This window comes from Aedes albopictus, chromosome 3, assembly GCF_035046485.1.
Source record: "Aedes albopictus strain Foshan chromosome 3, AalbF5, whole genome shotgun sequence".
NCBI lineage: Eukaryota > Metazoa > Arthropoda > Insecta > Diptera > Culicidae > Aedes > Aedes albopictus.
Genome location: NC_085138.1, coordinates 387,039,279 through 387,053,712, shown reverse-complemented (window position 1 = coordinate 387,053,712; position 14,434 = coordinate 387,039,279). Strand labels below are relative to the sequence as shown.

Below are 14,434 nucleotides of genomic sequence, written 5' to 3'. Positions count from 1 at the left end.
ATTGTCCGGGAACAAAAAAGCCAGAGTGTTCTTTATCACCACTTCGCTGGACATTGTGACCAGTAGGTACGAACGCCGCGCAAAGCCAAAACCAGCACCGAAAATAAACGGATGAGCAAACAAACGCGTCTGTTCGCCTCGAAGCGTGATCGTGTACTGAGGTAAAATTTTAACAAAAGTAAAAGTAATAGCGATTTTATTTTATTTTTCGCGATGTTTTAGCAAATTGGTTCATTTTTAATATGCATTCCATTACTTTTTCAATTTGTTGGCGGCAATGTTGTTAATTTGCTTCAAAACACATTTATATATAAGTCGATTAGAGGGAAAGTAAATGAACTATAATTTGCATCTTGAATTTTGGAACGATGTTGAAGTTTTGGATAATTTGGTGTTTTATTAGAAAAATAATCGAATCGTTATAATTTTTTACCGTGTTAAGAATTTTAAGTTAAGTCAACGGTTTTTCATAGATCATTATATAAGTCATAAATGGTCAAAATTTCATTGCATTTGAATCATTGAATCCGGAGATATAACTGCTCAAAGTTGGCTATCGGATAATTATACCTTTTCCAAGAATATTTATTACTTCGTGGAAAATAGCCCGATCTTTTCCAAATTTGGGCCTCTGATACACAACTAGTTGATGAGCTTACAGTAAAAATTTGAGAATATTTGATGCACTTTTCGAAAAGTTACAGCTAGTTGAACATTTTGTGAAAAGTAAAAATTTTGCCTGTCCCGATCATTTTGTCTATCCCCTGTAGGTGCAACCTGTATCATCCAGACTATTCTGAAGATGTGATACAGTGGCGTTTCGGTTTTATCACTAGTCGTTTTAATCACTACTCGCCCAAATTCACGGTTTTCTGTTCGATTATATCACGATTTTCATTTCGTTTTTATCACACTTGTTTTAAAACATTCCGAAATCAATATAAAATCAATACAGCATTGTCCAGTCCACCAAAACAGTTAAAAAATGTAAGCTACGACGCATATATTTTGCAGCGAAACGATTTTAGATAAAAAATTTACATTTATTTCTCGTTTCGCTAAATTCACGATTTCGTTTATATCACGGTAAAATTTATTTTGACCGTGATAAAACCGAAAAACCACTGTATATGGATTCAATTTGAAATGGTCTATCAATAGAGGTGAACACATATCGGAGTTTACCCATTTGAGTCATACATGCAATACAAGTGATAAGAGAATCTGAGCGTCAGGGATATCTGAGGCCACCTATAATATTATGTGTTTAAGGCCTTTAGATTTACACTCGTAACAAAGCATCGCGCTCATCCAAAACTTAGTACAGTGTATTTTATGTAGTAGATATAAATGATTAGTTAAACCGTATATAATATAACTTAGAGTTGTTCCAGATCGACCAATCCATTCTGATCCGACCAAACCATTGGTCCAATCAACCATTGCTATTGATTCAGCCTAAGGTAGCAGCTCAAACTCAGAGGCCCTATTTATGAAAACACATTTTTAAGAAATTTGAGACACACCTGTTAAAAATTTGTGAAGCCTCAAATAATGTGTGAGACTTGAGGTACTATCTCAATCAGTGCTGGTAGCATACATTATCGTTCAGAATTAAGATACGAACACATTTCACGTCAAAACCATAAAAACAAAAGATATGTGCAATTAGCCCTCAAAGGATGTGGGCAACCTTTTTTCATACTTTTACTCATATCTTCTCCTAGGGGGTCGTCCATAAATGACGTAGCTTTTTGGGGGGGAGGGGGGTGTTTGTGATTTTGTGACGAAGTGTGACGATAGGGGGGGTAGGGGTTTATGATATGCTACGTAGCTTACTACTAGGCCTACTGAAAAAACATATTTTCATAATCAATAAAATTTTCACTTGCTTAAGTATAATTATCCAGTAGATCAAAAAAAATATTACATTTTATTTACAGATATTCCCTAACAAGCCCAGGTTAATCATCATCAATATTACATGATTTTTTTCCATTTACATTAATGTAAATAACAAACAAACGGCTTCATTTCATAAGAAATGCAACTATCGGACGCAACAACTGTATCTGAGAAATTGTTTTTGAAATCCTGCGTAAAGAATAATGTATTGTGCTTGCTGACGAAAATCAATTTCGCTCAAATGTTTCTTAAGACCAATAGTTTGCTGCTTGCTAATGGGCACTGCACGCCGCTAAGGTGGCAAAGGAAAGTTTTTGGCGGGATTATTCCAGGAGTTCCTTATATAGTTTCTACAGGACTTCCTCGAAGAATTCATCCAACAATTTCTTAAGGAGCTCCTCTTGCAACTTTGATAGGAAATTCTCATTGTGCTCTTTATAGGTTTCTACAACAGGAGAAGGATAACATTTCCACATGAATTCCTACTGGGAATACCAGAAAAAAAAACTTCTGAAAACATTCCAAAAGGATCTGGAGTAATCTCTGAAGGAACTTCCAAAAGAATTTGAAAAGGAACTCCTGGAACAACCTTGAAATGAAATAGAGAAATTTCAAAAGAAATTCCGTGAGGAGTACCTGGAGCAATTCTAGATGAAGCTTTCGGAGAAATCTTGAATAAACTTCTGGAATAATCTTGGAACATTCAAGATATTTGTAGATTGTCAGAAGGAACTGTTGGTTTAATTTCTGAAGAAAGCACGGAAGAAATAATTGAAAGAATCCCGTAAGGAATTTATGAAGGAATCCCGAAAATAACATTTGGGAAGCACGGAAGATTATCTGGATATAACTCCTGGTGAGGATAAAAATCCTGGAGGAATTCCAGAAGCAACAATGAGAGGAATCCGTAAAGGGATTCCTCGCAGAATTCTAAGATATCCTGGAGGAATCCTGGATGGAGTGAATTTAGGGATGCCGGAAAAAAGTTACTGGAGGAGTTCCGGTAAAAAAAATCCTGGATAAATTCTAGAAGGAAGTCCTCGAGGAATGCCAGAAGAATCCAGGAAGGAATTCCTGAAGGAATGCCAAAAAGAACACCTGGAGGAATCCCAGAAGCAACTCCTGGGAGGATTTTGAAAGAATGCCGGAGGATTTACCTGCCGAGATTTTGAAATGAATATCTGAGTGAATTCCTGAAGGAAACCAAGAAGGAACTCCTGGAGGAATCCCGAAAAGAACTTCTTCAGGAAACACAGAAAGAAGTTCTGATGGAATCTCAAAAGAAATTCCGGTTAAAATCCCTGTAGAGATGTCCAAAAAAAACTGCTGGTGGAAGAGAGGAGAAGGAAGCCTTGAAAGAACTCCTGAAGGAAACCATGGATAAACTTTTAGAAAAGTCTTAGAAAAAAAAACTCTGGCGAAATCTCAGAAGGAGCTTTCGGGGGAATCTAAGAAGGAACTCCGGAATGAATTATAAAAGGGATTTTTGAAGGAACCCCTGAAGGAATACAATAAGGAGGAATTCTCTAATGAAATCCCAAACAAAATTTATGGAGAAATCCCAGAAAGAAGAGCTGGAGGAACTAAAAAGGGAGACATTCTCAAAAATGAGAATCCCAAAAGAAACTTCTGGATGAATTCCAAAATGAACTGCTGTAAGAATTTTAGAAAAAACTCCTGCAGGGTCCTTCGAATGTCGTGGTGAATTTTATTCAAATGAAACCAATTTCATATTCTTAATAGATTTATTAGTGAGCAAACTAATATCTTCGGAAGAACTTTCAGGCTAATATGGTATTGGGAGCATCAGTTCTTCGGCATCAAGCAGAACGATGGGTGGTTTATTGAGTCATTAGCGTTGGTGATAATCTTCACTACTGGTTGCACCTATCTGAACCTGGCAGTCGGCCATGTTTTCTTCCTATTGTTGTTTTTTCATAATATTCTATTAACATACAAGTTAAAATTGAAATCGGAGCTAAGTTCTAGTTTTTTTACATGAACAATTTTTTGAAGGGGGGGAGGTGTTCAACAAGCTACGTCATTTATATAGGGGGGTATCTGAATTTGTGACGAAATGCTACGAGGGGGGAGGGGGGTATTAAAAATCGCTTAAAAAAAGCTACGTCATTTATGGACGCCCCCTAGTGGGTGGATTTTCAAAATAAAAACGGTTTTATCAAGGGGATTAGTTGTGCTATCATTTGCATATATGGAGGTTATGTTATGATGGAACCACAGACAAACAAACGTAACTCTTAGAGGTAATTCATCAAAAACGTTTGCCCGGTGTCTTTTACATGAGCACACTGCCACCTGTTGGTAAAACCGCGCGAGACACTGTCGGCCATGGGGTCTCCAGTTAGCCTAGTGGCTAAGGCTATGGATCGCCAATCCGGAGACGGCGGGTTCGATTCCCGTTCCGGTCGGGGAAATTTTCTCGATGTCGATACCCTGGACATAGTGTATCATTGTACTTGCCACACAATGAACAAATTCATGCAATGACAGGCAAAGAAAGCCCTTCAATTAATAACTATGGAAGTGCTCTAAGAACACAAAACTGAAGAGAGGCAGGTCAAGTTCCAATGCGAATGTCGAGCCATAAAGAAGAAGAAGAAGAAGTTTGTCGGCCATAATGAATTTAGATTTGACGTTTGTCTAACACGCACACTACTACACAAATCGCTTGTAATTTTCGTTTGCATAATTCAGCAACGTGTACACTGGCAAACGTCAGAACGATCGAACACTAGCGCTGCTGGTGGAACGATCGCGGAAATCAAATGAAATTTGAATTCATCGCTAAATGTATGAAGAGTGCTACGTCAGTTTGTCTGTGATGGAACATTTCGGAGATATTGCTGCAAATGGAGAGTACACCTCTTGTTTTGCACTCGATTTCGGGAAATATTTCTATGTAAATGTGATATATTTTAATGAAAATTGCCCAAAACTCCTTGTTTGTGTTGTAGCTGTTAGGTAGAAATGGTTTTTGTTCTTCTACAGCTGTAACGTATATGTCCAGGTTATCCAAAACATCCAGAAGTTTCGAACTTAGTCTACTGAATACAAATAATTTTGTTTTCTCTTTAAATCACTTGAGCTTTATTCATTACATTCAAAGATACATTTAAAAACATGAAATGATGGTGGTCATGGTGATATTCTAGACAACATTCTAGGTAACATTGAACACTCTGGAGTTTTGATTGTAAGGCCTTTACTTGTAATAGGATACAAAACAAATCCGAGATTGACTCCACATCAATGGCGATTGCTCAAATTGGTCCTGTAGTTAGGATATCAAGGACGTTTTCATAATGTTCATAAACTTTACTTCCATACCGGTACAGAATTTCGTAAAATTGAAATTTGATTGTTAACACATTTCTTCTTGTAATTGTGGGGCCCCTGTGGGTACAAAGAGTAATCGTAACAAATACTTTGAGCCGTAACTAAATGTGTGTACATTAGACCTGTTCACTTTGAAACTTTTTTCTCCGATTCTCCGTGACACATCAAATTATTAATCCACATGCAAGAACAAGTCTTCAGTCCAAAATTGAGCCAAATTGATAAAGATTTAAAAGTGTATCAAATCGATTTTGTGTTTTTTTAGCCGTTTTCACAGAAATTTGCTCAGAAATTCACAAAATTGCTCCGAAAAGGTGCCGGAGATACCGTTAGGATATAGTTAGAACAATACTCTACAACTTTGCCGAAGACAATATGGTGTTTAAATTGCGTATTTCGAAGTTATTCAAAATTTTTAGTAAAAAAATCACGAAAAAACACTATATTTTTACGATTTTACATATAAAAGTCATGTAATTTTACATTATTTTACGTGACTAACTTAATTAGCTATTACTCCTTTGTGTAACGAACATTTCGTCCATACATCGTTTTTGTGTAGGAATTCGTTTTCATTGACTAATTATCAAAAGTATGTCACGTTGATACTAAAAATCGCACAGAGTTACCAGTATGAATTAAAACAAAGTTACCCATGATTAAGACGTCATGCCATCGTATTCTAATGTCTTTCGATTTAAGTATCAGAAATGGTGCAGATGATAAAGCTCGAGTCTGCGGATCAGAAGGTCCCAGGTTCAAGCTCAAATACATGATAAACTTTTTTTTTTCTTTCTTTGTAACAGTTAGGATGATGAATCTGCCATGACTTACACGCAATCTCCCAAATAACAATGATCGGACCTGCCAATTAAGCCCATTCCAGGACTAGCTAGATATTTGGTTTACTTGTTGACAATAAATCGTGTCGACGAGATCAGCTGGGCGAAATATTGAGCATCTGTTTGATAACGATCAATTTAGCTAAAACAATTCAATACGATGATGGAACTGCTTCTGGATGCAACATTTTTCAGACAACTGTGGGTGGAGCTTACTTGTATGTATCTATCTACCCACAAATCAACACAACTACACGATGAAGGGAAATATCATTCTTACTATGCACTCTACGGTTTCGAAACAAGGCTATGATGCCAAATTGCAATGAGATGCAGTGCGTAGTTTCATTAACTTATAGCTGGATCGAGACGCAAAAAATCCTATTCCAGGACTCGAACCTTGAATCTTCGAATCAACAATCTCATACTCAACCATCTGCACCAATTTGAACCTAATGCAGATGAGACAAAGAAGTGTAATGACGCTTTAATCATGGGTAACTTTGTTTTATTTTGTGCTGGCAACTCTGTACAATTTTTAGTATCAACGTGACAAACTTTTGATAATTAGTCAATGAAAACGAATTCCTACACTAAAATGATGTATGGACGAAATGTTCGTAACACTTAGGAGCAATAGCTCATTAAATTAGTCACCTAAACAATGTAAAATTACATGACTTTTACATGAAACATCGTAAAAATATTGTATTTTTTCGTGATTTTTTAACGAAAATTATTGAATAACTTCGAAATACGCAATTTTAACACCGTAGTGTCTTCGGCAAAGTTGTAGAGTATTGTTCTAACTATATTTTAACGGTATTTTCGGTACCTTTTCGGAGCAATTTTCTGGATATTTGAGTACATTTTCGTGAAAATACTCGAAAAAACACAAAATCGATTTGATACACCTCTAAACCTTTATCAATTTGGCTCAATTTTGGACTGAAGCCTTGTTTTTGCATGTGGATTGATAATTTGATGTGACACGGGTAGGTCAAAAAAAAAAGTGAACAGGTCTAGTGTATATTTAAAATTTTTAATAATTAGACTTTAAATTAGTCAAGCCAAACATTTTGATAATAACGAAGGGGTCTCTACATACTTCAGCAGATCTGCGAAGTTTTGAACCTTCGCTGATTTGGAGTCCCCTTGAATTCAGGGGCCTGGACCACACCGCACTCCCCCTGCTACGCCACTAATTCAAGGGGGCAAAAACTCCAATAAGTTTGGGAAACATTGATATAAACGTTTTTATTTTCACCAATTAATTCCATAGCATTCCTCGAATCATGATTCCAATTTCTATTCTCCCTTTCGCAGATTACGCGGTGGCCATCTTCTTCGAAGCGCTTAAATCGGGCAAGTACGATTGCTACCTGAAACCGGACACCCGCCTGCCCATGATGTACATCGAGGACTGCCTCCGGTCGTTGCACGAGTTTATGATCGCTCCCGAGGAGAAGCTGAAAAGTCGCGTGTACAACGTAACGGCCATGTCCTTCACACCGGAGGAGCTGGCGAACGAGCTCGCAAACCATATTCCAGAGCTGCACGTGAGTTACCGGCCCGACAGCCGCCAGGCCATTGCCGACTCGTGGCCGCAGGTGTTTGACGATTCCGAGGCCCGCCGGGACTGGGGCTGGCAGCCAAAGTACGACCTCAAGAAGTTGGTGGAGCTCATGGTTCACGATGTGCGGGAAAACTACATCAACAAGGGGCTAAGCAATGTTTGATCGAGGGAGGGTGAAACTGGACGTGTTGGTTTGAATTTTTATTACATATATCGCATACAATCTCGAATAAAAGTACATTGAAAGTTGCATCCAAGTTGTTTGAAATATTCCGCACGTGGTCGGCTCATTTGGTGTCCGCTTTTGTGGGACTCATCTTCAGCAGCCACTGTTCGCACTTTTTCCTCGACGCTTCGATTTGATCCCACGGCACTTCGTCTCGGGTGAGCCAGTCGAACCGGCTGTCGTCATACAGGTTGTAGTAATTGTGTGACATGGGAAACCCGTTGTCCACCGAAACGGCATCCAGCATGCGCCACACACCGGACAGGCTGTCGGTGTCCGGGATGCCGAAGGATTCATTTGAGGGGGCTCGGCGTACCCGGCGGTCTTTTTTCTTCTGGGCGTCCTGGAAAATGAAGCAAATGATTTATTTACGAATAATAATTAATCCTCTTTAAGGTGTTTTTGTGTTTGCTTTTGGATCTGGAAGGAAAATTGTTAGATTCCATAAAAATGGCATATTTATCCTCATAATTTACAGTCGAGTCTCTTACTAAACGAATTCCTATTAAACGGACTCCTATTAAACGAACTCCTACTAGACAGGGGTGAGCGTTATAGGAGACTAAGAGCTTATGGGATTTCGGCATTTTGGGGGTGTGGCCTATTATCTCGGGTGTGTTAAGAGTTAGCGCAATACTTTCTTCGGCAAAGTTTTAGGGCTTGATAAGATCTACCATTTAGAACTTTGGTTCATATGATTAGTTGGCAACTTGGCCGCTAGAGGGACCATCAACAGTTTGATGCTAAATTGCACTACAGGAACCATATCAGGTTGTCAAGCAAACGTTACGAACGTTACGATCAGCTCAAGACCCTGCTAATTTGGAAGGATAGTGTCTTCGGGAAAGTTGTTGGGTACGCCAATAACTTACTGACGATGAGTTGCGAAGTTCGAAATTCCTCCATTGGGCGGCGCTAGTGAGCAAGTAAAATTTCAAAACCTCATATCTCAGAATCCCGATAACTTAGGAAGATGGTGTCTTCGGCAAAGTTGATCAGTATGCCATGAAATTTTATAAAAATAAATACTTGTTTCGCAACTCTGCCACTAGGCGGCGCTAGTGAACATGCAAATTTTAGAAATCTCATAGCTCAGAATCCTGATAACTTAGAAAGTTGGTGTCTTCGGCAAAGTTGATCAGTATAACATAAACTTACATAAAAATAAACACTTGTTTTGCAATTCTGCCACTAGGCGGCGTTTACCGGGTTTTCTCGTCTTTTTTCGATTTTTTTGGCGGTTTTTCGGCTTGGCAAAACTAGTGTCGCTCCCCCCGATAACTTAGAAAGTTGGCGTCTTCGGCAAAGTTGATCAGTATGACATAAACTTACATAAAAATAAACACTTGGTTCAAAATTCTGCCACTAGGAGGCGCTAGCGAACTTGCAAGTTTTAGAAATCTCATAGCTCAGAATTCTGATAACTTAGGAATTTGGTGTTTTCGGCAAAGTTGGTCAGTATGACATAAACTTACATAAAAATAAACACTTGTTTCGCAATTCTGCCACTAGGCGGCGTTTACCGGGTTTTTTCGTCTTTTTTCTATTTTTTTGGCGGTTTTTCGGCTTTGCAAAACTAGTGTCGCTCCCCCCGATAACTTAGAAAGATGGGGTCTTTGGCAAAGTTGATCAGAATGACATAAACTTACATAAAAATAAACAATTGTTTCGCAATTCTGCCACTAGGCGGCGCTAGTGAACATACAAATTATAGAAATCTCATAGCTCAGAATCCTGATAACTTAGAAAGTTGGTGTCTTTGGAAAAGTTGATCAGAGTGACATAAACTTACATAAAAATAAACACTTGTTTCGCAATTCTGCCACTAGGCGGCGCTAGTGAACATGCAAAGCCGAAAAACCGCCAAAAAAGTCGAAAAAAGACGAAAAAGCCTGGTAAACGCCGCCTAGTGGCAGAATTGCGAAACAAATGTTTATTTTTATGTAAGTTTATGTCATACTGATCAACTTTGCCGAAAACACCAACTTCCTAAGTTATCAGAATTCTGAGCTATGAGATTTCTAAAAATTGCTAGTTCACTAGCGCCTCCTAGTGGCAGAATTGCGAAACAACTGTTTATTTTTATGTAAGTTCATGTCATACTGATCAACTTTGCCGAAGACACCAACTTTCTAAGTTATCAGGATTCTGAGCTATGAGATTTCTAAAATTTGCATGTTCATTAGCGCCGCCTAGAGGCAGAATTGCGAAACAAGTGTTTATTTTTATAAAATTTCATGGCATACTGATCAACTTTGCCGAAGACACCATCTTCCTAAGTTATCGGGATTCTGAGATATGAGGTTTTGAAATTTTACTTGCTCACTAGCGCCGCCCAGTGGAGGAATTTCGAACTTCGCAACTCATCGTCAGTAAGTTATTGGCGTACCCAACAACTTTCCCGAAGACACTATCCTTCCAAATTATCAGGGTCTTGAGCTGATCGTAACGTTCGTAACGTTTGCTTGACAACCTGATATGGTTCCCGTAGTGCAATTGAGCATCAAATTGTTGATGGTCCCTCTAGCGGCCAAATTGCCAACTAATCATATGAACCAAAGTTCTAAATGGTAGATCTTATCAAGCCCTAAAACTTTGCCGAAGAAAGTATTGCGTTAACTCTTAACACACCCGAGATAATAGGCCACACCCCCAAAATGCCGAAATCCCATAAGCTCTTAGCACAGATAACAGACGTTTATGCTTATATTGGCAATGTGTGTAAAAATGCTCAACAGCCATTTTGTATGTAACGAGCAGCTGAAACTCATGTGGCAATCATTTAGAGATGGCGCAGTGATCGATAGTCAGTGATCGCTTTCAAGATTGCATGCACTACGCAATTTTACATTCAAGATTGTTTTCGATCTTGAATGAAAGTGGAACTTTGAACTATTCTTGCATTCAAGTTAGATGTAATGTCGCAATCAGTTGAGTAGATGGCGGTAGCGAGCCAACGTATATCGTTTTGAACATTTACACAGGATTCTGCGAAAAATTTGTACTAGCATAAACATCTGTTATCTGTGCTCTTAGTCTCCTATTAAGCGGATTCCTATTGCGCCCCCCGACCAGTGATCTTATAAGAGTCTCGACTGTATACAGTTCTTCCAAATTAGTAGTAAAAATTGATAAGAATAATAAGAAGAATGAGACGATTCAGAAAGATCATAAGAAAAAGAAAAAGCACTAATTATAACAATTAGAAGATTCAGAAGCACCAAAAGAATCAGAAGAATTGGAAAAAAAAGAAGAATGAAAAAAATCAGAAGAATCGTAAGGATAAGAAGAATCAGAAGAGCCAGTAGAATCAAAAGGAATCAGAAGAATCAGTAGAACAAGAAGAAATAAGAAGAATCAGAAGATTCAGAATCAATCTTCTGATAATCTAAGAAATAAAAGCCGTTTGTTAGTTCATCTTATTTTTTACTTCTGTTTGCTCATTGCAAAGGCTTTTATTGTAAAGCTTTTTAATTGCAAGTCTGCTAAGTGCAATAATTTTGCAGAAGCAAAAGCAGAAGCAGAAGCAGAAGCAGAAGCAGAAGCAGAAGCAGAAGCAGAAGCAGAAGCAGAAGCAGAAGCAGAAGCAGAAGCAGAAGCAGAAGCAGAAGCAGAAGCAGAAGCAGAAGCAGAAGCAGAAGCAGAAGCAGAAGCAGAAGCAGAAGCAGAAGCAGAAGCAGAAGCAGAAGCAGAAGCAGAAGCAGAAGCAGAAGCAGAGCAGAAGCAGAAGCAGAAGCAGAAGCAGAAGCAGAAGCAGAAGCAGAAGCAGAAGCAGAAGCAGAAGCAGAAGCAGAAGCAGAAGCAGAAGCAGAAGCAGAAGCAGAAGCAGAAGCAGAAGCAGAAGCAGAAGCAGAAGCAGAAGCAGAAGCAGAAGCAGAAGCAGAAGCAGAGAAAGAGAGCCCAACTAACAATCACTCATTTTACAAGCACCTTTACGACGAATTGATTCAGCATGATGCTGAATAACATTTGGATAATTTTCAGGCACAACCTTTGTTCGGGTTTTGTTCACACAAATTTGGAGAAACTGTAAAGCATAGTGTTGTGTACCAACTGAAATGTTTGTTGTTTAATCGTTTCACAAATATATAGTAAAACTGTTATTCAGCTTTAGCAAAAATGATTAAAAATAAAAAAATGCAAAATTTTCCAATTTCCACGAGAGTTTATGATTGGAACTTAATGCTGTGAACAAATATTGTGAAATAATAACTACACATAAATTTACCTAAATCCAGATTCGAACTCGAGACCCGTCGATTGCCAGCCGCATGCCTTCCTATCTGCGCCATCCTAGAGATGATGAATTGCAGCGCTTAAATCAAAACATAAACTTCCCGTGGTTTAATAATGATCAGACTCTGACTCCTATACAGCAGTGGTGAATTAGCACAACATTATGGTTAACGACTGAACAACAGATTAATTCAGCTGTTGTTCGGTAAAAAACACGTGTTTTTCATCATGTACTCTGAGTCGAAGTATGATGAAACGAAAGCGCTTATTTGACTTGTGAAAAACACATTATTCAGATACATGTCCTAATTTTTACATGAACTTAACAAGAAGCAGAAAAAAGTCTTGTTAAACTATGTTGTAAAGGAATTACTGCGAGTCGAATAAAAATCTTATTAAACGCTTGAAAAGTGTTTAAAATTATCATTATTGATACCAATACGAAAAGTTGAACATTGGCTACTTTTTCAATTGAAAAAGCATTTGTACAGTAATATGTACAGCATAATTTTAGTTCAGCTATAATTACCATTATAAAGCAACAATTCAGCATGCATGCTTGTTTGCGGCAGGCGATTGTTACTTGGGAGGGAATCCCTTCAGATTCTTTTCGAGGCGTTGCACCGGAAGTTTCTCGCAGATTGGAAAGTGTTACAGCATAGGTTATAGCTTTTACGAAAAATGTATGCACAAACCTCTTCAAGACAGATATTTGAACCCTTGAAATACAAATGTAGGTATATCACGAGTTCAAAAATGGGATAGCAATTTATGAAGCCTCGAATGAATAGGTTGCGTGCATTTTTTTTTTTTTATTGTATACCTAATTCCCCTGTAAACTCAATCGTTAATTTTATTCGGCTTACTCACCACTTTCTTCTTCTCCTCCAGGTGATACGTGAGCTCACACTTTTTCAGCAAATCCTCAATCAACTCTTTGAACTGTGGACTAAGATTTCCTGGATCCTCCAACAGCAATGCCTGTTCCGGGTCCGATTCCCGTTCTCCTTCATCCACCAGAAACTCCGCTTCCTCTTCCTCCTTACCCTCCTGTCGCGCAACCATCATCTCGTCGTAAGCCCTCCGAAACTCCGGAGTGAACTGGTTCAGCAACATTTCGTCCCCAGTATCTCCATCAGATTTCTGAAAGATTGGTAACCGTCAGAAGAAAAAATCCTAATTAGAATGCCAACTCCAACAAACCTTCTTCCGCTGATCCAGCAGAATGTAGGACTCGTCCAGATCGGAAAACGGTTCCGACATGGTACTGTACTCGGAGGCAACGTCGTCCTGTCGCTCCAGTCGGGGCATTTCCGTTTCCGACAGTGGCCGCAGTATATCCATGATGTTTTCGGAGAATCGTTTCCGAATCGCCGCATCTTCACTGGTGTTCTGGAAGTTTTCCATTTTCCCAGCACAGCTTCTTACTTGACGCTATGAAATCCAACACTGAACCGGTTTTGTTTCGTAGCTCTTGGAACTGACCCATCGCAAGAGCCAGCCCAGCCGTTTGATCGATAACCTGGGTTGCTCCATCCGTTGGTGTGGACTGAATTCACAATTGGAAATGGAAGCATATGGTATAAACTTGACATTGGTGTGCTAGCTCCACGTGTCCCAGTTTGCGTTTCCGTGGAAGCGGAATTGGTTCGATTGAACTGGAAATTGCTATCCATAATGAGGTGTAAAAGCTATGCTACACTAGTATCAGAGGTGGGTTCGATGACCGCTTCTTTTGATTGATGTTCCGATTAGAAGATCATCGGCATCTTCTTTTACTGTCCGGCGTCCCAACTGGAACAAAGCTTGCTCGGCTGCTTAGTATTCTATGAGTATTTTCCGAAGGCGCCATTCACAAATTACGTAATGCTATAGGGGGAGGGGAGACTAGGTCCAAGTGTTACGGTTCATAAGCGTGCCTAATTTGTTTATATCTTCATTAACAAGATTTCTAGCCCAGGGCTAGTTTATCTCGGGCCCTACGGCTAGACTTCCCTTACGGTAGAAGAACTCACCTTTTTTGAGAATGTCGGGGAAGGGAATATTATTATTATTTTTACTACGGGGAAATTCAGCCCGAGGGTGGTTCATCCTTCGGGAGCGGGATTCGATCCCAGGTCCTTGGCGTGATTGTCACGGGCGCTAACCATCACACCAGGTCCGCTCCGCCAAAATAATCTTGAAAACACTTTTCTGAAATTACTCGCTTGGACGAACGTCATCTGCCCTGTAGAGATTTGTTTGGCGGGATAGTGATTAAGCTTCAGTTTCCAATGGTGCTCCTTGGACATT

General features: G+C 39.1%; 2 protein-coding genes across 2 annotated transcripts in view; one reads left to right on the top strand and one right to left on the bottom strand.

The window, feature by feature from the left end:
* Nucleotides 1-7,932, top strand: part of LOC115253929 (L-threonine 3-dehydrogenase, mitochondrial) — a 27,535-nt gene extending 19,603 nt beyond the window's left edge. The window contains exon 3 of the mRNA XM_029852245.2: nucleotides 7,431-7,932. Within this exon, the coding sequence (XP_029708105.2) occupies nucleotides 7,431-7,843 (413 nt within the window). The 3' untranslated portion in view covers nucleotides 7,844-7,932. The remainder of the gene's footprint in view (nucleotides 1-7,430) is intronic.
* Nucleotides 7,890-14,434, bottom strand: LOC109399668 (uncharacterized). Its single transcript, XM_062855922.1, has 3 exons — nucleotides 13,346-14,434; nucleotides 13,013-13,285; nucleotides 7,890-8,249 (listed from the first exon to the last, which is right to left on the bottom strand). Exons 1-3 carry the CDS (start codon nucleotides 13,547-13,549, stop codon nucleotides 7,968-7,970), a joined length of 759 nt encoding a protein of 252 aa, XP_062711906.1. The 5' UTR covers nucleotides 13,550-14,434; the 3' UTR covers nucleotides 7,890-7,967.

Coding starts and splice junctions, on each gene's coding strand:
- LOC109399668 (XM_062855922.1), bottom strand. CDS start 13,549: ATGGAAAACTTCCAGAACACCAGTGAAGATGCGGCGATTCGGAAACGA. Junction 13,286..13,345: donor TGCTGGATCAGCGGAAGAAG/GTTTGTTGGAGT, acceptor CCAATCTTTCAG/AAATCTGATGGAGATACTGG. Junction 8,250..13,012: donor TGGAGGAGAAGAAGAAAGTG/GTGAGTAAGCCG, acceptor TTCATTTTCCAG/GACGCCCAGAAGAAAAAAGA.